Source organism: Salvelinus alpinus, chromosome 1 (assembly GCF_045679555.1).
Source record: "Salvelinus alpinus chromosome 1, SLU_Salpinus.1, whole genome shotgun sequence".
In the NCBI taxonomy this organism is placed as follows: Eukaryota; Metazoa; Chordata; class Actinopteri; order Salmoniformes; family Salmonidae; genus Salvelinus; species Salvelinus alpinus.
Window position 1 is genome coordinate 57,624,947 of NC_092086.1, and position 25,672 is coordinate 57,650,618.

The 25,672-nt window shown below is 42.7% G+C and overlaps 1 protein-coding gene across 1 annotated transcript; it reads left to right on the forward strand.

Annotated features, from left to right (window-relative positions):
* Window positions 1-81: 81 nt before the first annotated feature.
* LOC139581620 (ceramide synthase-like) lies at window positions 82-20,936 on the forward strand. Its single transcript, XM_071411578.1, has 7 exons — window positions 82-745; window positions 3,071-3,695; window positions 3,874-3,957; window positions 7,780-8,005; window positions 8,470-8,565; window positions 8,930-9,039; window positions 17,349-20,936. Exons 2-7 carry the CDS (start codon window positions 3,571-3,573, stop codon window positions 17,623-17,625), a joined length of 918 nt encoding a protein of 305 aa, XP_071267679.1. The 5' UTR covers window positions 82-745; window positions 3,071-3,570; the 3' UTR covers window positions 17,626-20,936.
* Window positions 20,937-25,672: the final 4,736 nt, after the last annotated feature.

Consider the following 25,672-nt stretch of genomic DNA (forward strand, 5'->3'; position numbering starts at 1 on the left):
TATCCAGGGACAGCTGTGGTCTATCACAACACGGCTAGTCCTAGGAGTCATAGCCAATGAGGCGACCTCATCCGCCAATTACACTTGGATATTAGCCTACCATACCCGGGAGCAAGGGGGAGGAGATAGAGGTGGTAGCGAACGGGCTATGTAGCCGGTTTAATGGCAACACTTTAGCCACAGCGTAACTGTATCATGCATACACTAGGATTTTTTTCCCTAGACTGTTTGCTGAAATTAGTTGTACGACAGGTCCTAAAATAATCTGCAGCGAAGACTTCACAGTGAATGTATCGAATATTATCCGCCAGGCAATAGGGTCGGTCGATATGGCATAACGGTTCAGATATCAGTAGCCTAGTACTGCGGCCAAAGGCGAGAAGAGCAGTGCCCTCGCAATATAAATCAAAACACTCGAGCGAACCATCGACTTCAAAAGCATTTCGCCTCTCGGAAATAAAATTGCTGAAGCAGCGATCCGACAGCAGCACGTCGGGCGGGAGTCATATTCTGATTCGGACCAAGACAAGAGACCATACGCCAGAAGCGGGGAGGACACACATCAATTTGTCTTGCTTGACGCACGTTCTCATTTCTTGAAGATATCCCGAATACGGAATAAGACAAAACACAAAGAGAATGTGGAACAATTCTCGATTTGAAGTCTACCACCGGGACCAAACACATTGATTTCCCCTTGATCCGACCGACCGGGCCGCAGAACGGGACGCCGCAACAACCAAATGTAAATTTAGCCTATCCATCTCTTGTTTTACTCTCCCTTTTAGTACCCCCAACACCCAACTCTTCTTCATTCTCACCAACCCTGCTCCGAGGTTAAACAAGAAACACCATGTCTGTAATAAATGTTGTGCCTGTGTGTGTCGCAACGGTCACGTTTTAGCCTATACAGGCCTGAATAATCTGTCATCCATCGCATGTTGGTAAGCAAGCAAGCATGCATTGTCTGTAAAAAACTGAACCCAGGCTAGACAATTTATCCCTTGCGTGTGTGTGTGTTGTTAATAGACAACCCGCGTGCCACGCAACCTGTTACAAGCTTCAATCACTCTTGTGCATGAAACGACTGTAGGTAAAAATGTATCGAATGCAAATCTAGCGAGCTCGCAGTCACACTCATAGTTAAATTGATTTGTCCGGTTTATAGTCTACACTGGCCTACAGTAGCTAGCAAGCAAACATGACAAAGGTTAGCCTATGCAGATTTGGAGCCGTGCCAAGACCGGCACAAGTCTCCCATTTTCAAAACAATATGTTGCTTATTGTTGTTGAGTTTACTCGTATTTAGTGCAAAACAGACTTGTCCCGATATTTTTTTTAATAGAGGACCGTGTTACCTAGGCTACTTACGCGCATTGCGTATTTTGACAATTAAGTCTGAGACACGTTTTTGCACGGGCCTGCCAGCTAGGTTTTGACGCAAACGAGCCTGTGTTTTCTGCCAAATTAGCGATATAGCAACGTCAAGATATGCTTGGGGTTATGGAGGGGGCCAGTGGTTTTATTCCCCCCCTCCATGTAAATTGCTGGTAGTCTACTGTCAGAAGGTGCAGCCTATGCACTGCTGTGCAGAACAAAAGAACACAGCTAGCCAAGATAAATCTGAAAGTATTTATATTATGCCCAGATAGGCCTTTATCAAAACCGCATGCAAGTGCACCCATTTGTGTTGGTTATGGGATGAACCTGTTGTGTTGTGATTGTGCATCACCTTCCCCTATTGTCCAACAGCCTAGGATGGAACAATAGGCCCCGCCCCAACATCCTCTTCCACCCAACCCCTCATATCCCTCATATCCCATCTGTACTGTAGGTACTCCCCATTGTCAACTGTCCTTCCATCTCCTCTCTCTCTCTCTCTCTCTCTCTCTCTCTCTCTCTCTCTCTCTCTCTCTCTCTCTCTCTCTCTCTCTCTCTCTCTCTCTCTAATTCCCTCTCTCCCAGCTGTAATCTGTCTAAATCTCCTGCTTTTCTAATCCCTTTCTAAATCTATTTTGGTTTCAGCCACCTTTTTTCTTCTCCACCTATTCACCCCGTCTCTCTCCAGTCCCTCTGTGACTACATGCATTTATCTAGAGAGCGATGACAGTGGAAAACCTAAATTAATTCATTCCCCCCAATGGAGTCAGCGTATAGCTGGTACAGCCAGCCGACACATGACGCCTACAGTGTAGTCAATGGATTTGTCAGCATTTGTGAGATTAGAGTGTAGTGTAGGGCTGTCTACACACAAGGTAATTTAAGTACGATTTTCATAATGTTTTAAAGGCTGCATGATGACGCTGAATAAATGTGACATTCATAGGAACACTACGCTGACAGTTTTTATATGTGCATATGTAACGATGTTAATCGTACTATCCTTGCATCGTGTTTAGTTCATAGAAATCATCCCAGCCAGTGGTCCCAGTTGACCGTTATTTATTATATGTGATTAAACAGGAAACGGCACATTACTTGTGCAGGGCTTAATGATGTTGATGGCTGCCGATGGTCAAATCTGTAGCATGAAAACAACTGTGTTAGCAATGAACTTATGTGATTTATTACATCGGTGCATGCTGGCTAACGCACTTATATACAGGCAATCATATACCAAAGCACATCCCAAAAAGCCCCTCAATCCCTAACAGGTACCATATACCCACACATGTATAAATCAGGAATGTACACATTGTAAAATAGAATACGGTATTCAGAACGTGACCTACCCCTTGCATCACATTTTCATACTAGGGAGACCTGACATTCACGATCTCCCCCTATCTGCAAGCAGGGCCAATAACAACACGCCTTATTGTCATCGGAATTGAACCAACCAATAAGAGTGCTTGAACATTAAATACACATTTCTTTAGAGGCAAGTGGGAAAGACCAACCCTGTTACACATACCTGATTTCTTGTACATTTACTGCACTCTTAATCGAGGTGTGTGAAACGGATTTGATTGATTGTCTCTTTTTTTTCTCCCTCTGTTCCTCATGCCCCCCATCATCTCTCTGTCTGTTTGTTCTCGCTCTCTCTCTCTCTCTCTCTGTGTGGACCCAGAAGCCACCCAGGCCTCTGCTGGTTATGAGCAGGGGGTTGGGAGGGAGGTGTGGGGAGTTAACAAACATACCACCCACGGCTGTATCGTAGCCCTCTCTTTCTTTCCTTATGTATCTGTTTCATTAACATTGACCGTAACCACTAGCAAGTCCATTTCCATTCCCAAAATATCCCCAGAACTAGCCTACTAAAAACAAATGCAGCATTTGACCACATACTGCATTAGCATAACATAGCATAACATTACTACTAGCATAACAGTATTATTAGCATAACATTACTAACATTTGTGTTCTATTGACAATACTTACACGCTGCCACGCATTTTAATGATATACCTTCCACCATCTAGCAGCAAGTGATAGTTGGAAACTCTGCTACAATAGCTTTGAAAGTACCCTGCATAGATCAGTCATTCAACCTTTCCCACTTGTCAAGTGGTTTGAGGGCAGTAGTGAGGCACCTGTTGACACACACACACACACACACACTCTGGGACCATGCTGAGGATCCTGGCTGCCGGCTCCATCTTCTTCCCGGGCCTGTTCCTGCTGTCTAAGAGATGCCTGAAACAGGCCCCAGGCCTGGGCTTGAGCGAGGGAGACGCCGCCATCGTGTCTGCCAGGTACACACACACACACTTACAAGTCAGATACATGAGTCAATGTGAGGACTATGCCTACCTATCGTACCTTTTATCTTATGCTATTCTGCTTTGCTGGACATTTTAATACTATTCTGAGTTGTGGGTATAAATATGTCAATTGAAACCCCACTCTCTCTGACCTCTCTCTCCCCACTAGGCTGGTGTCATCCATCCAAGCCATCATGGCTTCCTCAGCTGGCTACATCATCGCATCCTCCTGTGAGGACATCATCGAGGATCAGTAAGTACAAAATAATGATAATGCATTAGTAGTTGCTGTAAAGTTGTGTTCCAGGTGTGTGTGTGAGCACATGCCTCTTTGCCCTTCCAGTCACTTAAGTGCCCTTTGTTTTGGGTATACAGTTTTTGTCATTGTTGTTTTGAACCCACTGCCCGCATGTCATTGTTAAATATATGTAATTTAATTAGCCATTAAGATGTGGCCATCTATTGCCTTTATGTAACTAAACAATCAGTCATAATTGCTCAACGAGTCATTAACCGCAGTTTACGAATGTTTTTTTAGTGTTTATTTTTAGCACTTGCCCCCCCCCCAAAAAAAAGTCTGCACGGCCCTGTGTGTGTCTGTGTATCAGAGGTGTGACGTCTAAAATATTTGGGTCCTTAACTACACAGCAAATTGTCCAGTGTTAAATCAACACTAGCTAGGTTTCCATCCAAATTGGCGACAGATTTTCATGCGAATATTCTCAAATCTGCATAAAGAAAATCTGCATATTTTCGCACCAATAGTGTGTTTCCACCAAATGGACTGGTTGCAGATGAAAGTCAATGTGTGATGACGTAGTGCACACACAATGTGATTTTTCACTTAAGTTTTCATGTACCAAATAAGTCTAAAGTGCAATGTTTTTCCCTCGTATTTTAAACTCTATGTATAGTTTTGTCACAAAAAAGACTGGTCTTGGCACGTGCGCTCTAGCCAACAGCTTGCAGATACAGTGGTATGGCTATACAGTGGTAGGCTGGTCTACATGATGAAATGTATTATTTTATTTGTCAGACGGCCTCATGTCACCAGAATAAGACCCTCGATATTTATTGGGACGGAGCATCAAGATAACCATGTACTTTCACCAACCTGTGAAGTTAATTATCACTTATTTAATCTGAAGCTTAAAAACTGCATGGTTTCCCGAGTCATAGTGGGAGGACCACACACCATATCATCGCGTGACTCCCAAGTTTACTTTAATATGATGGTTATTATATAAATATTTGTGCGTAAAGCCGTTTCCACCACCATTTCTCACATAATTATTTTTACCAACACAAAAAGATCACACGATGTACAACGAACACATTCTGTCTGCATTTATAAAATTCTACCTAAACTACCTATTTCCATCAGCATATTCCAATTTTTTTTATACGGTATGACTTTACTCGCATAAACCTGTGGATGGAAACGTGGTTACTGACAGTGTTAAATTTAACACTGGACTAGTGTCTATACGGGTCTACACTTTTCAGTGTTAAATTGACACACTGCTTAGTGCTGACGCTGTTACACTTTGTCAGTGTTAGGGAATTAACACTTTTAGTGTTATGCAATAACACCCCCTATAGTATTTTTAACCATTACGCAAGAGGTCCGAATCTCTTGACAAGGTCGCTCGTGTTGGATTAAGGACATAACAAGTCTTTTAATGCCACATGCTCTTATGTAAGCATTTACAAAGACTTCAGGACTGGTAGCAGACATGCTCAAACTTTAACATAACCGTAGACCAGTTAAACTGGTACAACACTTCCACTTACGGGTGGCCAAAAGCAACAAATTGAAAGCCGCTCCCCCACTTAGCCACTCCTCCAATATAATTTCCCAGTGTGCCTTGCCTTTTCGAGTGAGTTGTAGAGTTACACCCATGACTGTATTTGTTGGTGACAGAGATATGGTGGTTGAATTCGTTAATTTTCAGTCCTGTGGACTTCACCAAATGAGTTCCTACTGTAGACAAATGTTATCATTAAAATTAAGCTCTTTAGGACAATACATTACATATATCATAAGGCCTTAGTTTGATAGCCAAGTTTTACCCTACCACAGTGGCGTTAGAAACCTCCTGGTTTACAGGCCACATCAGGCCTGTAAGTCACATTCTGCTGGCTTGCAAAGTGATATGATTTCTATTGGAATTCAGCCAGTTAGGACATCCAACAGTTGGACATTTTTATTCACCTGCAGCTGCATTCAGAATGACTGTTAGGGTTAGTGACATTGTGAGGAGACTACCTAAATCAGGGGTTCCCAAACCTTTTGGTCCGTGACCCCATTTTGATATTAAAAATGTTTCACAACCCCACCATGTAAAAAAGTGACGTAATCAGCGACCAATGTTAACTTCTTTAATTGGCACTATGACAGTCTGTCAAACATTGTTTTAGATTGATTTGTAATAATGTTTCAATCTGAAGTAGGGTTTAAAATGCATCCGAAAGGATTTGGGAAGTTCAGGATTTAGTATGATGTGTATGATTTTCTGTGTAGAAAAGAACCATCATTGATCATGTTATTTTTTTCCCACCAGTCTGATTTACTGCCTGGTCCTGTCCACTCTATTCTGAGGGAAACAGAAGACACGTGTGTTTCTGAAAGTCTTATGTTTTCAGGGGTCATAATATTTTGTAGCTTCAACCATTTAAAAGTTAGAGCAACATTTCTAGGAATAAAACGGAAACTTACAGCCGCATCCCCCCCCCAGAGTTTCTTTCGCGACCTAACCAGTTTAAACTGGAACAACCATTTTGGTAAATTGTGCAATAAATCTAACTGATTGGATCAGTTTAGAAGAATGTATGTTATTTGTCTTTGTGTAGCATAAGATTTAATCAGTCAATGTACATGCAAAAAAAAATATTAAAAACAATCCTAAAAAGGTTTATCTGCAGTAGAGCATGCTGGGAAATCTGATAATGATGGGTGTGGATTGATGCGAATGTTTTACTGTCCTGTGTAAAACTGACACTCTCACACTCAACACTGGTTATAAACCCCCACATTGGAGAGATTTTAAACCACTGAGTGTTAATTTCACTCCACAATCAACACTAGAAATGTGACATTGAAAAATCAACATGTTAACTCTGGCCAATTTACTGTGTATGTTTAACTTTCGATCCAAATAAAGTATTCGTGTGTGTGTGTGTGTGTGTGTGTGCGCATGTAATAATCTGTCATTCTCTCCCTGCTCACCTTGTCCCTGTTAACCGAATTAGTATTTCAACCCAATTAACCTCTATTTGTCCCAAAGCCAGCAGCACTATTTTAGTATCTGTAATGCAGTCACTCAGAAGCTAGAAACCTAGACTGCAGCATGCTGCTATGGAACTGTAGGAGTAGCTACTCAAACATGTCTCCACTGGTTATACAACTGCAACTTTGTTAACAGTGGACTACAGCAAAACTATATGAAATGCACACTGAAAGTGTCATGTTTTTGGTTAGAGGAGGAAGGTTTGTTTTTGGTTGAAGGAAGAGGAGGATTGGAGGAGAGGAAAAGGAGAGTAAGAAAGGAAGATTCTTTAGACTAGTGAGATGCTGTGATTCTCTGAGTCAGAAACTGTTGTCCTAAGAACTCACAATGTGACACAGCTGCTCTTCTTAACCCCCTCCCACCCTCCCTCCTCTTCCCAACCCACTCCCTCCCTCCTCTTCCCCCTCATCTCTCCATCAATTAGGAGGAGGAGGAGGAGGGAGATACTGCCAGTCACCGACTCCCTCCCTCCGCCCTCATTTGCCAATCAAAGTCGGGAGGTGCGAGTGCCGGCTCATTTGACTACCAAATCACGAACCCATCCAAATCACGCACGTGCCCAGAGCAGTGCATCCTGGCCAGTCACTTAACCCCCTGATGTCTAGGCTGGAGCCTCACTGAAATAGGCAATAGTGTATTTACATGGTAGTCACATAGGCAGCTACAGTGTACACGTAGGTACACATTGTTGCATAGAAAATTAAACTGTTGCACCTTCTCTTTCTTTCGCTCTCTCCTTTCTCACTTTCTCTGTCTCTCTCCCCCCTTGCGCCCCACCTTTCCAGACACTGGCTTACCAGTACCTACATCCTGTTTGCGGTGCCCTACTTTGCGTACGACATCTACGCCATGTTCCTGTGCTACTGGCACAAGCTGCAGGTCAAAGGGCACGAGGAGGAGGGCGGCAGGCCTAAGCCAATGGGCTCGGCAGTGGCCAGCTACCTGCGCAGGGAGTTCCTCATGGTGCTGCACCACGTCGTCATGGTGACCATCTGCTTCCCCGTCTCCGTGGTAACTATCGCTGTAACTAGGGTGGCGGACTATTTTTTAGCGGACTATTTTGTTAGTCTACCGTGGCATGGTGTGTCTTGTCTAAAGGGGGAAAAAATAACTAATGGTAAATTATACATATGTACACACACTAACCCTTTAAGTCTTGATAGAAAGAGATGAACCGTTGGTGATTTGGTTTCTGATCGCTAAAATTGTCCCTAACCGGCAGCCATCTGCAGACTGGACTCTCTCTTGCTCCAATCCCCATCTGCCTCCCGTTGCTACTGGCAGCGGCATGGGCAGCCAATGTTTAACATCCCTTCTATGGACATGTGTTTTTAAGGGGAGATGAGGTGTGCGTGTTTTGAGTTTTCTTTCAATGGTCTGTCTATAAACTTTATCAGCCATATCATGGCCCTCTATCTCACTCTTCCCCTCTTCCCCCCCCCCCACTCCCCTCTTTCTCGCTCTCTTTATGTTAGTTCTGGAGGCAGGGAAAGGGGGATTACTTCCAGGGTGTCATGTTCATGGCTGAACTCAGCACTCCGTCCGTCTGCCTGGGGAAAATCCTCATCCAGGTAATACTCACTCACTCCTCTACCTCTCCCCCTCTCTTTTAACACCTGTTCTTTCGCTCTTTCTCTTTCTCTTGCTCTCTTTCTCTCTTTCTCTCCTTCCCTTGCTCTTTCTATCTCTTTCTTCCAGCTTTCTCTCTCTGCACCTCTTCTTCCTCGGTCTCTTACTCTCCTTGCAGCAGTCTAAGAACCTTAGAAGTCTCTGATTTTGAAGTGCTCACTTACTAGCTTTCATGTTAACATTCTTGTCTCCTGTGATTTTGGGTTAACATTTACCCAAGCTCTTTCTCTGCCCTTCCCCCTGCTCTTGTTTTCCCCCTCCCTTGTTCCTGCCCTCTCTCTTTCTATCTCTCTTTGTCCCCCTCAGTACAAGAAGCAGCACACTCTTCTTCATAAAGTGAATGGCGCTCTCATGCTGGTCACTTTCTTCATCTGTCGAGTTCTGCTCTTCCCCTACCTCTACTACGCCTACAGCAGGTAACATACTGAACTGTCTGCCTGTCTCTGTCTCAAATCAAACTTTATTCGTTCACATGCGCAGAATACAACATATCTTTGATAAGATGGCGCCGAAAGAGGATGGCTGACGTTTTACATGCTCCTAACCAAACTGCTATTTTGTATGTTTTTCTTTTGCGTTTAACTTATTTTTTACATAATGTTGCTGCTACCGTCTCTTATGACTGAAAATAACTTCTGGATATCAGAACAGCGATTACTCACCTCGAACTGGAAGAAACGTTTTCCTTTAACTAGTCCGACGAGAAGGATATGCTGCTTTTTCAGAAACAGGCCCAAATCCCTGTCATTTGCGTGAAGACGGAGTAAAAGGGGGCGCAGGTCGGGCTGCCTTCTGAGAATTCGTAGGTTGAGCGAGTCAACTCCCACTGGCATCCGTTCTATTGGCTAACGTGCAATAAAATTGATGACCTACGATTTAAGATTATCCTTCCAATGGGACATTAAACTGTAATATCTTATGTTTCACCGAGTCGTGGCTGAACGACGACGCGGATAATATAGAACAGGTGGGATTTACCATGCACCGGCAGAACAGAGAAGCTACATCTGGTTAGACGAGGGCTGGGGTGTGTGTCTATTTGTCAATAACAGCTGTTGCGCAATGTCTAATATTAAAGAGTACTTTATGATAAGCTGTAGACCACACTATCTACCAAGAGAGTTCTCATCTATATTATTCGTAGCTGTCTATTTACCACCACAGACCGATGCTGGCACTAAGACCGCACTCAACCAACTCTATAAGGCCATAAGCAAACAAGAAAATGCTCATCCAGAAGCGGCGCTCCTAGTGGCCGGGGACTTTAATGCAGGCAAACTTTTTATCCGTTTTACCAAATTTTTACTACCATGTCACATGTGCAACCAGAGGGGGAAAAAACTCTAGACCAACTTTACTCCACACACAGAGATGCATACAAAGTTCTCCCCCGCTCTCCATTTGGCAAATCTGACCATAATTCTATCCTCCTGCTTACAAGCAAAAACTAAAGCCGGAAGTACCAATGACTCGCTCAATATGGAAGTGGTCAGATGACGCAGACGCTACGCTACAGGACTGTTTTGCTAGCACATATTGGAATATGTTCCCGGGATTCATCCAATGGCATTGAGGAGTATACCACCTCAGTCATCGGCTTCATCAATAAGTCCATCGACGACGTCGCCCCAACAGTGACCGTACATACATATCCCAACCAGAAGCCATGGATTACAGGCAACATCCACATCGAGCTAAAGGCTAGAGCTGCCGCTTTCAAGGAGTGGGACACTAATCGAGACACTTATAAGAAATCCCTCTATGCCCTCAGACGAACCATCAAACAAGCAAAGCGTCAATACAGGATTAAGATTGAATCCTACTACACCGGCTCTGACGCTCGTCGGATGTGGCAGGGCTTGCAAACTATTACGGACTACAAAGGGAAACCCAGAGGTGAGCTGCCCAGTGAACGAGCCTACCAGACGAGCTAAATGCCTTTTATGCTCGCCTCGAGGCAAGCAACACTGAAGCATGCACGAGAGCACCAGCTGTTCTGGATAACCGTGTCATCACGCTCTCGGTAGCCATTGTGAGGAAAAACATTTTAAATGGGTCAACATTCACAAAGTTGCGGGGCCAGACGGATTACCAGGACGTTTACTCAAAGCATGCGTGGACCAACTGGCAAATGTCTTCTGACAACCTCTCCCTGACCGAGTCTGTAATACCTACATGTTTCAAGCACACCACCATAGTCCCTGTGCTCAAGGAAGCAAAGGTAACCTGCGTAAATGATTACAGCCCCGTAGCACTCACGTCGGTAGCCATGAAGTGCTTTGAAAGGCTGGTCATGGCTCACGTCAACAGCATCCTCCCAGATACCCTAGACCAGGGGTGGGCAACTCCAGGCCTCGGGGGCCTGATTGGTGTCACACTTTTTCTCCATCCCTAGCAAACACAGCTGATTAATCAAATTGCATTCTAAACTGAAGATCGTGATTAGAGTCAGGTGTGCTAGCTGGAGCTGGGGCAAAACTGTGACACCAATCAGGCCCTCGAGGACTGGAATTGCCCACCCCTGCCCTAGACCCACTCCAATTCGCATACCGCCCCAACAGATCCACAGATGACGCAATCTCAATCGCACTCCACACTGCCCTTTCCCACCTGGAGAAAAGGAACACCTGTGAGAATGCTGTTCATTGACTACAGCTCAGCGTTCAAAACCATAGTGCACACGAAGCTCATCACTAAGCCTGGGACTAAGGACCCTGGGACTAAACACCTCCCTCTGCATCTGGATCCTGGACTGTGTACTTAGTCCCCTCCTGTACTCCCTGTTCACGCACGACTGCGTGGCCAAACACGACTCCAACACCATTTAAGTTTGCTTAACAATGCTGACGACACAACGTGGCCTGATTTGACGACAACGATGAGACAGCCTATAGGGAGGAGGTCAGAGAACTGGCAGTGTGGTGCCATGGCAACAACCTCTCCCTCAATGTGAGCAAGACAAAGGAGCTGATTGTGGACTACAGGAAAAGGCGGGCCGAACAGGCCCCCATTCAAAACGACGAGACTGTAGTGGAGCAGGTTGAGAGCTTCAAGTTCCTTGGTGACCACATCACCAACAAACTATCATGGTCCAAACACACCAAGACAGTTGTGAAGAGGGCACGACAAAACCTTTTCCCCCTCAGGAGACTGAAGAGATTTGGCATGGGTCCCCAGATCCTCAAAGTTCTACAGCTGTACCATCCTGACCGGTTACATCACCGTCTGGTACGGCAACTGCTCAACATCTGACCGTAAGGCGCTACAGAGGATAGTGCGTATGGCCCAGTACATCACTGGGGCCAAGCTTCCTGCCATCCAGGACCTTTATTTATTTATTTTATTTTTATTTATTTTACCGTTATTTTACCAGGTAAGTTGACTGAGAACACGTTCTCATTTGCAGCAACGACCTGGGGAATAGTTACAGGGGAGAGGAGGGGGATGAATGAGCCAATTGTAAACTGGGGATTATTAGGTGACCGTGATGGTTGAGGGCCAGATTGGGAATTTAGCCAGGACACCGGGGTTAACACCCCTACTCTTACAATAAGTGCCATGGGATCTTTAATGACCTCAGAGAGTCAGGACACCCGTTTAACGTCCCATCCGAAAGACGGCACCCTACACAGAGCAGTGTCCCCAATCACTGCCCTGGGGCATTGGGATCTTTGTTTAGACCAGAGGAAAGAGTGCCTCCTACTGGCCCTCCAACACCACTTCCAGCAGCACCTGGTCTCCCATCCAGGGACTGACCAGGACCAACCCTGCTTAGCTTCAGAAGCAAGCCAGCAGTGGTATGCAGGGTGGTATATACCAGGGGGAGTCAGAGGAAAGCCCATAAAATTGTCAGACTCCAGTCACCCAGAGACTGTTTTCTCTGCTACCGCACGGCAAGCGGTACCGGAGCGCCAAGTCTAGGACCAAAAGGCTCCTTAACAGCTTTTACCCCCAAGCCATAAGGTTGCTGAATAATTAATCAAATGCCCACAGGACTATTTACATTGACACCCCCTCCATTAGCTTTGTATACTGCTGCTACTCGCTGTTTATCATCTATGCATAGTCACTTCACCCCTACCTACATCTACAAATTATCTCAACTAACCTGTACCCCCGCACATTGACTCGGTACCGGTACCCCCTGTAATAGCCTCGTTATTGTTTTATTTTATACTTTAGTTTATTTGGTAAATATCTTCTTAACACTTCTTGAACTGTACTATTGGTTAAGGGCTTGTAAGTAAGCATTTCACAGTAAGGTCTACACTTGTTGTATTCGGCGCATGTGACAAAGTTTGATTTGGTTTTAGCTGTCTTTTTCTGTCTGAGTGCTTGTCTGTTCCCAACTGTAAAAACATGTGTTTTTGGAACATGAGTCGTTATGTTTCACAGTGCTTTTAACATAGTGTTTTCAACTTACATATTTGACACACTTTGACATACGGAGTGTACAAAACATTAGGAACACCTTCCTAATATCAAGTTGCTCCCCCCTGTTCTGAGGACAAAGGTTTTTCTGGTCCTTGTTGACTCCATTGCTTCCCACAGTTGTCAAGTGGGCTGGATGTCTTTTGGGTGGTGGACCATTCTTGATACACACGAACTGTTGTATGAAAAACCCAGCAGCATTGCAGTTCTTGACACACTCAAACCGGTGCACCTAATACGATACCCCGTTCAAAGGCAATAAAAAAAAAATCTTGCCCATTAACCCTCTGAATGGCACACATACACGATCCATGTCTCAATTGTCTGAAGGTTTAAAAATCCTTCTTTAACCTGTCTCCTCCCCTTCATCTACAGTAAGTGAAGTAGATTTAACAAGTGACATCAATAAGAGATCACAGCTTTCCCCTGGTCAGTCTGTCATGGAGGTGTTCCTAATATTTTGTACACTCAGTGTACAGGACTACATTGTGTATGTTTATTGATGTGTCCTAACCTGGGATTTGCACTAACAACCTCACGGCACCTCATGGTTCACGGCATCCCGATCTTTGTGCTACGTCATTACGTCGGTGTCAACTGATTTCACCTGTATTTCTACACTTTGGACATCAAAGTGAATCTCAGCTTTGTTTAAAATACACTCAAGAAAACTAATATTTATCCTAGTTATTCAGGAGTAACATTTAAACAGAATATTATGCCACACCAACATTAGACAACTACACAAAAAAAACTCAAATTACTGAAATAAGTCAATGCAATCAATGATGAGAGAATAGTCAGATTAAATGATAACTAAAATAGCAGTGCAGATGGCACTCTTAAGTGCAGAGATGTACTTTATTATAGGTTATTAATGTGTAGGGAAGTGCTACAGACTGTGGTGCAGCAGATAAGTCAGTGTACCTCAAATCCAGAGGTTGAGTTCAAATCCTAGGTGGGGTCATATTTTAGCTAAACAGCGTACTACCCCTTAATTTAAAACCACTAGAGCTGTCCCCAACTAAAGAAAATCTTAGTCGACCAAGAGTTGTCTGTTCTTTCAACCAATCCTTTGGTGTAAATTTTAAAACGTGTGTTCTTCCAAATGTAGACGCATTCTGTGTTTTAATCAAATCAACTATATTCACTGAGCTTGTCTGATGCTTTAAGCACACTGTTTGATTAAATAATTATTAAATGACTAGAGGGAGTCCGACCAGCAATTGAATTGATTTGTGCCAAGCTCAGACTTGCTGCACTGTGTTAAAAAAAGACAGTGACTGTGTGACTAGCAACCATTGTCTCTCTCTCCTCCACTGCTGCAGTGACCACCACAGTGTTTGTTTATCGCGCTGTCCGTGTTGCTGAAGCTGCAACACAGTTACAGCCATTTCTGACTGAAAAGTTCTGTTACAGAAATCCCTCATCCGTTTAGGAGAAACATTCCCTATTACCTCAAAACCTTGGTCTTGTTACGTGACCAATAGTGCCTGACCTATAGCATACCATAATCACATCAATAAATTGGTTATAACAAACTCTGAACAAGTAATAGCAAAATAGATGCAGAGGATCTGACAAACTCGAAAGGGGGATATGTTTAGGCTACTGGTTGCTCAGGCGGTAAAGGGGAAGTCAGATGTGTGGAATAAATGTGACTAGTTGTGGAAAATACTGGAGATTAAGAAAAATAAGGTAAGGAGCCAGCGCTGCATAAATATTATGTTTGCTAAACAGGTGTTCAATTATATTGTAATCTTTCTGACTGTCTGGAGCAATGTAAAGAACACTAAATAAATTATAAGCGTACCAGAGACTACATTTTTTTTTTTGTTACAGCGAAGACTAAAAACAGTCGCGTTCATTTGTAAATGGAATGGTTTATTGTTTAACTAATTATTCAAGGCTTGCTTTATTTTATTTGAAAACTAAAATGCTGGGTTGCATTTCACATCATGAGTGTCTCATATGCTGTCTGACATAAACAAATAAATTATTGATTGATACAGTAGGCTACATAAGTATTGAGGCCTAAGTTAGGCCTAAGTAAGTTCCGGTGTTAAGACTAAACAGGATGCGCTCTTAGGCCTACAGCTCAATGGTGGTTATACAAGGCTGCTATACTAAGCATACTAATAATCATGACAAAGCAAAGATTAAAAGGAGCTGAATTTGTGAAATTATTGTGAGGCTTGGTGCTCACGGAATCAGTAGGCTATTAAACAAACAGGCAACAGAAGTAGGATCTGTCTTATTTCTGTATATATATATATATATATATATATATATATATATTGTGGATTTATAAGGCACATTTAACAGTTAGGCTATTGATTATAGACTTAAGTTGGGGTTTCCTCTCCTCACTTTTCTTAGACAATTAAGCCAAGGTCTGTTTTCTCGTCTTCTAACTCTGCTACTGCTTCCACCGCATTGTTCTCAACACCAATATGTTGGTTAACTTAGCTATTATGCACATAGCAACATGGTCTAGGAAAAGGCACCAATTCAACAGCGCACTGTGTTTTAGAACCGCGGACAGCGACCACTATCCAACGCGGGAGAAAGTGCAATCATTTTTATTAGTGTTGCACCATTGTTCTTATGTAATATAACCACATACAATTTCAGTTGTACATGTCAGAGTGATGGACTCGAAGGCCTCCACAATGGATGAGTCCACTCAGACAGGCGCGTGTCAGACGGGTGTCTTGTACACCATGAGATATACAGTTGAAGTCAGAGCAACAGTCCTGAATCTTCTCCATTTGTAGACAATTTGTCTTACCGTGGATTGATGAACGCCGAGGTATTTAGCAATGCTTTTGTAACCTTTTCCAGCTTCGTGCATCTCTATAATGCGTCTTCTAAGGTCCTGTGAAAGTTGCTGGGATCGTGGCATGGTTCACACTAACCAATCTTTCTGGGGAAGAACAGATTTGTCAGTAACCTGGCTTTGTGTGCCTTCATTTAAAGGGCAGGGCTCCTGTGCAACCCACAATTCCAAACTCATCTCCTTAATTGAAACACCTGACTCCAAATATCTTTTGGAGAAGTCGTTAAGAGGTTCACTTACTTTTTCCAGCCTGCACTGTGAATGATTACTCAATGTCTTCAATAAAAATGTGAAAAGTACAACTGTTTGTGTTATTAGTTTAGTCAGATTGTGTTTGTATATTATTGTGACTTAGATGAAGATCAGACCGCATTTTATGAGCAATCAATGCAGGAATCCAGGTAATTCCAAAGGGTTCACAAACTTTTTCTTACAACTGTATGTATATTTTTTGCTACTAAGGAGGCTGTTGGTCTACCGAGATCTATCAACCAAACAATAGACCAGTCGACTAAATGGGGTCAGCCCTAAAAAAAACACCATACCATTTCATTACTTCACTTATAATGGTTGGTGATGATTTGTGACAATCTGGGACCATCACGCGATGTCCTGACGACTGTTAAAAACAACAAATGCCTTGCAAGCGTCTTAGCATGGTCCCAAAACGACTTGAATTTCACGATCTTATGTGAAGTTAATGTGACAACCTGTAAAGCAACGTGATAACATGAATCTACACGTTACAACGTGAGTACATGTGAAAACATGATCTCGTGGGAAAAATGTGACCCATGGGGTCTGCAAATATGAAACCACACGTGACATGTCAGCACGTGTGACATCATGATCTCGTGAAGTGTTCCAAAAACATGATTTCACATGTGAAATTTACATGTGAATTGTTCTAAAAACATGTTTTCCCATGTGAAATGTTGTCATGTGTAGTTTGATGTTATCACGTGTTGCTTCACATGTTATCACATTAACTTGTGTTTCACAATGTGAAATGCATGTATTTTTTCCATAAGGGAAGCATTCTTCCTTGATTATTTGTATCAAATCAGATTGTTCAGTTTAAAGTCATTAGCCATAAACCAACATCCTTAAAGATAGGGGTGGCAGGTAGCCTAGTGGTTAGAGCGTTGGACTAGTAACCGAAAGCTTGCAAGATCAAATCCCCGAGCTGACATGGTAAAAATCTGTCGTTCTGCACCTTAACAAGGCAGTTAACCCTAGGCCGTCATTGAAAATAAGAATTTGTTCTTAACTGACTTGCCTAGTTAAATAAAGGTTAAAAAAAATAATTGCTAGCTTGAAACAAGGTGTCTTGTTTTAGAACTTGTTCAAATGAACAAGTTTGCAATAATTACATTTAAAAATCTGGGTAAGCTTGTTAGCTTGAAACATTTTAAGTGAACATTAACCCTCATTCCTCCCCTCCTTCTGTTGCAGGTATGCCTCCATCCCCCTCTACACAGTGCCCTTTGGGGCTCCCTGGCAGTACAACGTGGGGGCCTTCTGTCTCATGGCTCCACAGATCTACTGGTTCACCCTCATCTGCAGGGGCGCCTTCCGCCTCTTCACCGGGGCCTCGCGCTCCCGGCCCCCGGCTGCACTCAACAAGCCAGATGGGGGCTGCTGCCCCAGCCAGGGAGCCCCTTTACCTTCCCCAGCCAACGGCTACAGTCCCGTCCCCCATCAGGCAGACAGAGAGACCGACACGCACTGAGAAAGAGGGAGGCAGAGATGGAGAGGAAGAGAGATCACTGTGGGGACGGGGTCAGCCAGACCAGGCCGGGGGAGAGAAGACCGAGGTCTATCAAGGGAATCTATTGTACTGTATTGCAATGACACTGTAACCTAGGAGAGAGGGAGAGAGAGATTGTTTCTCATCCTCTACCACTCTCTCCCTCCCTCCATTGTCCCTTTAGAGTTACACGGACCTCTGGAGGAAGAGAGCAACAGATTGAAAGAGGAGAGGGTACAGAAAGAAATGAATAAGGGAGCGAGATGGAAGCATAGACAGGAGAAAGACTTGTGAAAGGGCAAGTATTTAAATATTACGTGTCTGTACACACTGATTTCAAACAATGGGGGGGAAATGAATGGATTGAAAAGCAAAAGGATGAGAGAACACATTGAAGAGCTAGAGTGATGCAGAGAAGAATACAGGCGGTTTAAGCAAGAGTGATAATCTTATTTGACTGAGTTAAAGGAATAGATAAAAAGTATTCTTCTCTTGAAAGAGATTCAACTGCTGTTCTAGATTAGGGAAGGATGCAAAATGAATATCAATGTATAGAAATATGTAGTAAATTATTATTTGGTGACCAGTTGATTTTGGTGACTGCAAAAAGGGGGACAAAGACAATACCAGAATTTCAACTTGTGATCCTGGTACTGTATTATTTGTCCACCAAGATGATCCACTCTGGATCGATTTGAGTGGGTCTTGTCTTTGAAAATGACAGATGGACACGCAACAGCGCCTCTGGTATCGCTTCGTTCAGCCTTCTCTCCCCTCTGAAGTTGTCTTTCTCCTGTTCTCCTCCTCCCCTTTCTCCTGTTAGAAAACTAATGAGGGTGAAGGGGGTTTATAATAGTAGATGAGTAAATGTCATTTTAGGTTTTTATATTGCTCTCATTCAAAGCATTTATTTATTCATGTTGATAGTTTTTCTATTTATGTATTGTGATTTCATCTTGTACTCACTCCCCACTTCAATCAAAAGAGGAGAGGAAGAGAGAGAGAGAGATTGAATGTTGGAGAGATTCATAGAGGGGGAGAGAAGGGGGGAGTAGTAGACTCAAATGGGACAATGATGCAGCTACGCTGTCCCAGTCTGCCTTCCAGCGTTACTCAACTTGGGTGGCTGTCTTCAATACACGACTGGGTGGGTCTGTGCAGCTTACCAGATCTTTGCAATGCCTGGAGAGGTGTTTAATGTCTCAGAATGCCCCCCCCCCCCCATCAACATGATATAATGATCAGAAACACTGCTATCATCACCATGGTTCTGTGATGTTAGGGAAGGCTGTTGTGGAATAAGGTCTCCTGCCGGCTAAACAAGGTAACCACATTTTAGAATCTAGATATGTTCTCCAGGCGTTCTCCAGTCTGCTGATGTAAGGGATTCCTAGATGATCTGAAGCAGTATTATGAAGGATTTAGAGAAAGTAAGTTGTTGTGTGTTCAACGGTATGGGTGGAATTCGAAGTAGATTGCACTGGCAACTGTGGTACTCTCTTTTATGCATTGAGGGGTTTGGTGCGATAGGACCGAAGAAGAAACACATTGACGATGCACTGAGAGAAGGGACTGAAGGTTGGATGGGGGGGTGTGTGTGCAAATACAGGTTCCAAGTTCTCATTTTTCACCACTATTTTGTTTTACTTGGGATTTTGATTCTGTTTTGGTGCCGTTTACTCATGTTGACACAGTGTGCAATGGCACCAATGTAGCTATCTACTGTATCTAAGGTTGTTTGATAAATGCCATTTGGGACGAAGCCTAAGTCAAGAGGGTTGAAATGTGGTCCTTGAAGCTCAAATCCCAAGGTGAACGGACCTTGAACACTTGACCACTGCCTTGGGTTGTGACTTGGGAGTTGGTTGACATTGGGACTCTACTAGCCTGGTCCCAGATCTCTCTACCGGTACATGGAAGAAAAGTGAACAGATAGAGGGACTACTGTATAATACGCTGGACTATACTTATCGCATCAGGCTGTTTTCTGCTGTGTAGCTGCATGATAGGAATGAGAGAATGGCTTTTTGACCATTGGCCGATATTAACCTGGGAACACTGTAACACTTAACTTAGTTACTATTTACAATGGTCAGTTATGGTACTGTTTATAATGGCTTATTGAGGACTTATTCATCTCCGCACCCAGAACCAAATCAGTTACTCGATTTTTAAAATTTTGAAATGTTTTATGATGGATATTTTTTTAAATTTTCATTCATGCTTTATAACTGATTTAAAGGCACTGATTTTAAAGGTACATTGGCAAATTGTATGATCAACATTATTTTCCATGCCAAAAAGTAGACCTAAGCGTCCGGCAAGGGGTATAAAACTGTGGAGTTGATCATACAAAGCAAATGTCATTCCTCAAATGAATTATGTTCACAAATGTCAGTTGTAACAAAGATTAGGGTCAAAGTTCAGCCTTACAGCGCGATTGAGATGTAAAGGCAGTGTTCCTCGTCTGACTGAAAGAGGTCGCTGAAACTGCCACTGAGTATCATTTGCACTCGATTGCAAAGTTTAGTTCCAGAAGATACGCTTTGAGTGAGTAAGATAGGTGTTGGAGTTAAAAGACAAGATGGTGATGATTTAAACCAAAACCTGTATCTTCTTCTAGTGTCTACTGTTGCAACTAACCCCCTCTAGTCTATTATAAATGATGCCTTCATGTTAAACCCTATGAGCAAAAAAACGTATTTTCACCAATTTTGCTCACTGGGAAGTGTTAACTCCCAAAAGAAAACAACATCATTCATTTTACCAGTGTACATGTCCTCTGTCATGGAAAGTATTACAAAAACAAATCTTCCATATTGTTTATTTTATTAATTTATTTTAATGTGTCTCTGTTATTTATTGAATGGGTTTGAATGTACATACGAATACATGTATAAATGATATATATCCTGTACGTATGGGTTTGTTGACTGCTGCCTGACTAACTGTGGGCTCTACTGTGTAAACTCCTGTCTATCTGAAATGGCAACCTGTTCCCTACATAGTGCACTACTTTTGACCAGAGCCTTGTTAAAGTAGTACACTACGGTATGTAGGGAACACTGGGGTGCCGTTTTGGACACACAACTGTTCTGTTGGCTGACATATATACTCTGCTCTCCTCTTCTGCTCTGACTACCAACATGACATCCGGATTCTACCATTCTAGCACCACTGCACTGCTTTTGAAAATAAGCACCAGTCTCATCGTGGTGAAGAACTTTGAGTGAAGTTTTGCTTTACATGCAACAGATTGACCAATAAAATCCTCCCCATTGTTTGTGCATAAAGGAGATTCCTGGAGTCCATTTATTTCATTCAAGAATCACTATACTTTGAACAATGATATCAATTTAAATGGTATTCATTGATCAATTCTCTCAAGACTGCGGTTGGGTGTACTTCCTACTGTCCATGGCCCACATTCATAGAGTAAGTGCTGATCTAGGATCAGGTTCCCCCCTGTCCATGGAATTGTATTCATTATGATCTCAAAAGCTAAACTGATCAGAGATCAGCACTTTCTCTGGGACACTTTATGAATATGTACCCAGGGCTCTGCAATTCTGTTTCTCAAGGGTCAAAGTAGGACTACTGCTGGTTGTTAAATACTGCCAATACTGTCTGAAATGCATGTCATGTCTGTACCTATATTTAGAAAATAATGATTTCATTTTTATTATAGCTCAATTTGAGGGTAGGCTAGTCTGAAACTTGAGTGGGATTCTATAAATGGAAAATATTCTAGGCTACTGTATTATTTTTTTTCATATATTGTATTTTAGTTGAACATAGACTAATTCCTGTTAGCAGATAGAAATATAACATATTAGTATGTGGAGAATTGTGTACAGTGCCAATAGAAAGTCTACACCCCCTTGAACTTCTTTCTCATTTTGCTGTCTTAAAATCCAATCTAAAAAGCAATTCAATTAGATTTTGTTCTACAATTCTACACAATCTACTCCAGATATTCAAAGTGACAGAAAGTTTTCGAACATTTTCCAAATTCAGAAAAAATAACTCCATCCCCCTGAGTTAATACTTGGTGTAAGCACCTTTGGCAGCCATTACAGCTGTGAATCATTTTCATTAAGATTTTACCAACTTTGCACCACTCTTAGGGCATTATATATCCATATTTTTGGTCAAATTTGCTCAAGCTCAGTACATTTGGTTGGGCATCATTGATGGACAGCTTTATTTAAACCTCTCTCATTTCTTAAGCAGGACTGAGACTAGACCACTCAGGAACACTTAACACCTCTTGGAAAGCAATTCTGGTATGTATTTGGCATTACATTTTGTGATATTGTCTCGCTGAAAAATAAACCTCTATTCCAGGTTTAGGTTTTCAGAAGACTGAGGCAGTTTTCCTCTAACCTTTTACCTGGCCGTTGCTCCTTTCATATTTATTTTGATCCTGACAAACTCCCCAGTCCCTGCCGATGACAAGCATACCCATAACATGATACTGCCAACACAATACTTGGCTTCTTATATAAATAGTCTGGAAGCTGCTGAAAAGGCCAGATATTTAAACAAACTGGATTAAGTGGGCCTTGAAATGTGTCCCTTTGCTATGGGAGATGCCGACTGGACAAATGATCTGAGTCACCATTATCTCACACATACGGTATTCCAATGATTTATATATGCACTAGATGACAGACAGGGGCCCTGTTTTGACGCCACCGCGCCTCCATCTTTGCACTCCCCCACTGTTGTAAATCAAATATTTTGGAAGCTATCGAAATTGATTTACTAATGTCTACATTAGCTTTTGCAACGTGTATTTTCTTACATTCCAATGCATACTTTTAAATTATATTATGTGAGCTAAATCTTTTTATTCTTCCTTAAAGTATAATTTTTGGAAGTTTTAAATTTTACTGTCCCCACTACAACAAAAAATACTTAAATACATGTAATTATGTCCTTGAACCATTAAACATGAAATACTGTATAATTCCATTCATTCCTATGGAGGACTGCTTTTCTGAGGAGTGCCAATATGGCCAATCAATGGCTTCAAAGCATCTAATTGGCTAAAACATAGCATTACACGGAACCCAAACCGGCTGCGCGCGTGCGCTATCGTGCATTCATTTATTTTGCCCCCCCACACCAAACGCGATCACGACACGCAGGTTAAAATATCGAAACAAACTCTGAACCAATGACATTAATTTGGGGACAGGTCGAAAAGCATTAAACATGTATGGCAATTTAGCTAGTTAGCTTGCACTTGCTAGCTAACGTTAATTTGTCCTATTTAGCTAGCTTGCTGTTGCTAGCTAATTTGTCCTGGGATATAAACATTGACTTATTATTTTACCTAAAATGCACAAGGACCTCTACGACAATTAATCCACACATAAAACGGCCAACCGAATTGTTTCTAGTCATCTCTCCTCCTTCCGGGCTTTTTCATCTTTGAATTTATATGGTGATCGCATCTAAACTTTCATTGTATTACCACGACAACCAGCAACAAAGTTTGTCTTTCAGTCACCCACGTGGGTATAACCAATGAGGAGATGGCACGTGGGTACCTGCTTCTATAAACCAATGAGGAGATGGGAGAGGCAGGACTTTCAGCTCGATCTGCGTCAGAAATAGGAATGACTTCTATTTTAGCCCTTGGCGTCGCAGACGCTCGTTGGCGCGCATGAGCAGTGTGGGTGCAATAATTGAATAACATGAATTTCTACATTTATTTTGCGGCGCTCGCGCACGCGACGTGTCCGGTCTGGTCAGCATGTTAGCAATCCAGGGTTTATATACATTATTGGTATCATCACACAATTATAAAGTTGCCATGGCACCCTAGTAGCAGCCTAAGCAAAGACCTCCTGTAAATGTGTTGCTACATATTTAGATATTTTTTAGGTGTTTTCAATAATTGTTTTTTATGCAGCTCTTTTGTTTTGATAACATTGAGATTTTATTGGATTTTTTTTATTTAACTAGGCAAGTCAGTTCTTATTTACAATGACGGCCTACATTGGCCAAATCCTAACCCGGATGCTGCCCTATGGGACTTCCAATCACGGTCGGTTGTGATACAGCCTGGAATCAAATCAAGGATTGTAGTGACGCCTCAAGCACTGAGGTGCAGTGCCTTACGCTTCGAACACACCGACTGTGCCATTGCGTTTTGGTACACCAGAAGTACATTCATTTCCAATGGAATGCTGCGTTTGCTTTGCAGCATTGCGTTGGAGAGGCAGTTGCAGGCCGTTCTGTGTGGTGCAGATGCATCAAATTGTACGGTAAACTTGACAGAAAGTAGCAAATTGTGAATGTTGAATTTTGTTGCAAACATATCCAGTAAAAACTGTAATTACATTATAAAAACATTTTGATTGCACCATTTCTTTACATATGTTATTCATTTATTTGCCAAGGTGCATACATATTATTTATTCGATGACATCTAAAAATGTATTGTGAGAGCCTACAATATAATTCCCCTCCAAAATGCATAGTTTTGGAGTAAGATGCAATAATAAATAGTCAAGATAGTAGAGAGTAGGCTCTTCCAACAATGATACCAACGTTGAGGAAGGTGGTATTGATCGCGTTGTTAGGCTGGGACCAACCCCGCGGAAAGCACATGTCTGTGTGGGTCCAGAGATGGTTGAAGTCCCGAAAGCATGCAGGTGAGTTCCACCGTCTCATTCAAGAGCTTCGACAATTTCGAGAGGAATTTAGAAGTTACCTTCGTCTGGACCGAAGCAATCACCTGCTCCAGATGGTTGGAGCCAGGATCGCCCGGATGGATACCAACTACCGGGAGTCCATTAGCCCAATTGAACGCCTGGCGATTGTCTCCTGTAAGCTAAATTCTAGTGGATTTTTAAACCCTTTGATACCGTAATTGATTGATATTAGATACCTAGCTAGCTAAAGGGCTCTCTAGTTAATAGACCCTATGTGACATGAGATGTACTTTTATATAATGTTCATTTGGACTATAACTTTTCCCAAAGTTGGTTTAAAATCCTTATTCGGAGCAAGGTTAGTTTTTGAATGCGCCTTTGGGATTCTGGCAGCCCGGTGGAGAATGTATCGGAGAGTGCTTGGTCTCAGCCACTCAAATGTCGATGCCTGCGTGAAGTTCTCCACAACGACCTGCAGAGGTCATTCCAGGAGCCGCTCCGAATGGAGAAGGGGACGCCAAATGGTCACCTAACTGATGTCACCAGGGAGGGGCCAACAACGCCCCCAGACAGGCACTCCAGGTGAGAGAAGCTGACCACCTACTTCTCATCGCCAGCAGGTGAAGTCCCATGGCAGCATCCCGTGGAGTGGAACGGCTCTTTTAAGAGGCCCCTAACAACAAGGTTATTTTAAGAACCATCCACCATTGTACATAAAATTGTATTTTTGCCCCCAGATTATTTTATGTCTCCTTGTCGTTCTTCATTTGGAAGTTATATTTAAGTGAAATTTGGGAGCAAAGACCACACCTTAACCCTTCCCTCTCCCATTAACATCAGGTGAGCAGGACCTCTAATTAGGTTATACGACATACAGTTAGTATGATAACAATGGGAAAAGGTAACCTAGGGTCCAACCGCATGCGACCGTCTGCAAAAGATACCTGCATCAGTATAGTTGCCTAGCTGTGCAAAATGTTATTCAGCATTGATGCAATGACACAGTCGGTGTGCTGTGTTCGAAGCGACTGATGACGTGAAAGAAACCGAGCGATGGTAGCCTACCACAGGGTTATGCCGCGTTCGTGTACCCATCGGAACTTGGAAACTCGGATATTCAGGCTTGTTAACCGTTTGAAGTTATACACGTACCGCGTTCACCAGTCGGACATTCTACGTTTCCTTGTTCCGACTGGCACTTGAACGCAGCATTTGTTATAAAAAACATGTGTCACTACTGCGTCAATAGGTTCCTAGAGCAAAGGAACTAGATAGTACGAAACCCATTGTAGTATCAAGCGTATCTAGTACATTTATGAATATCTACATAACAGCAGTCGTCCAGTAAATCACGTTACTCG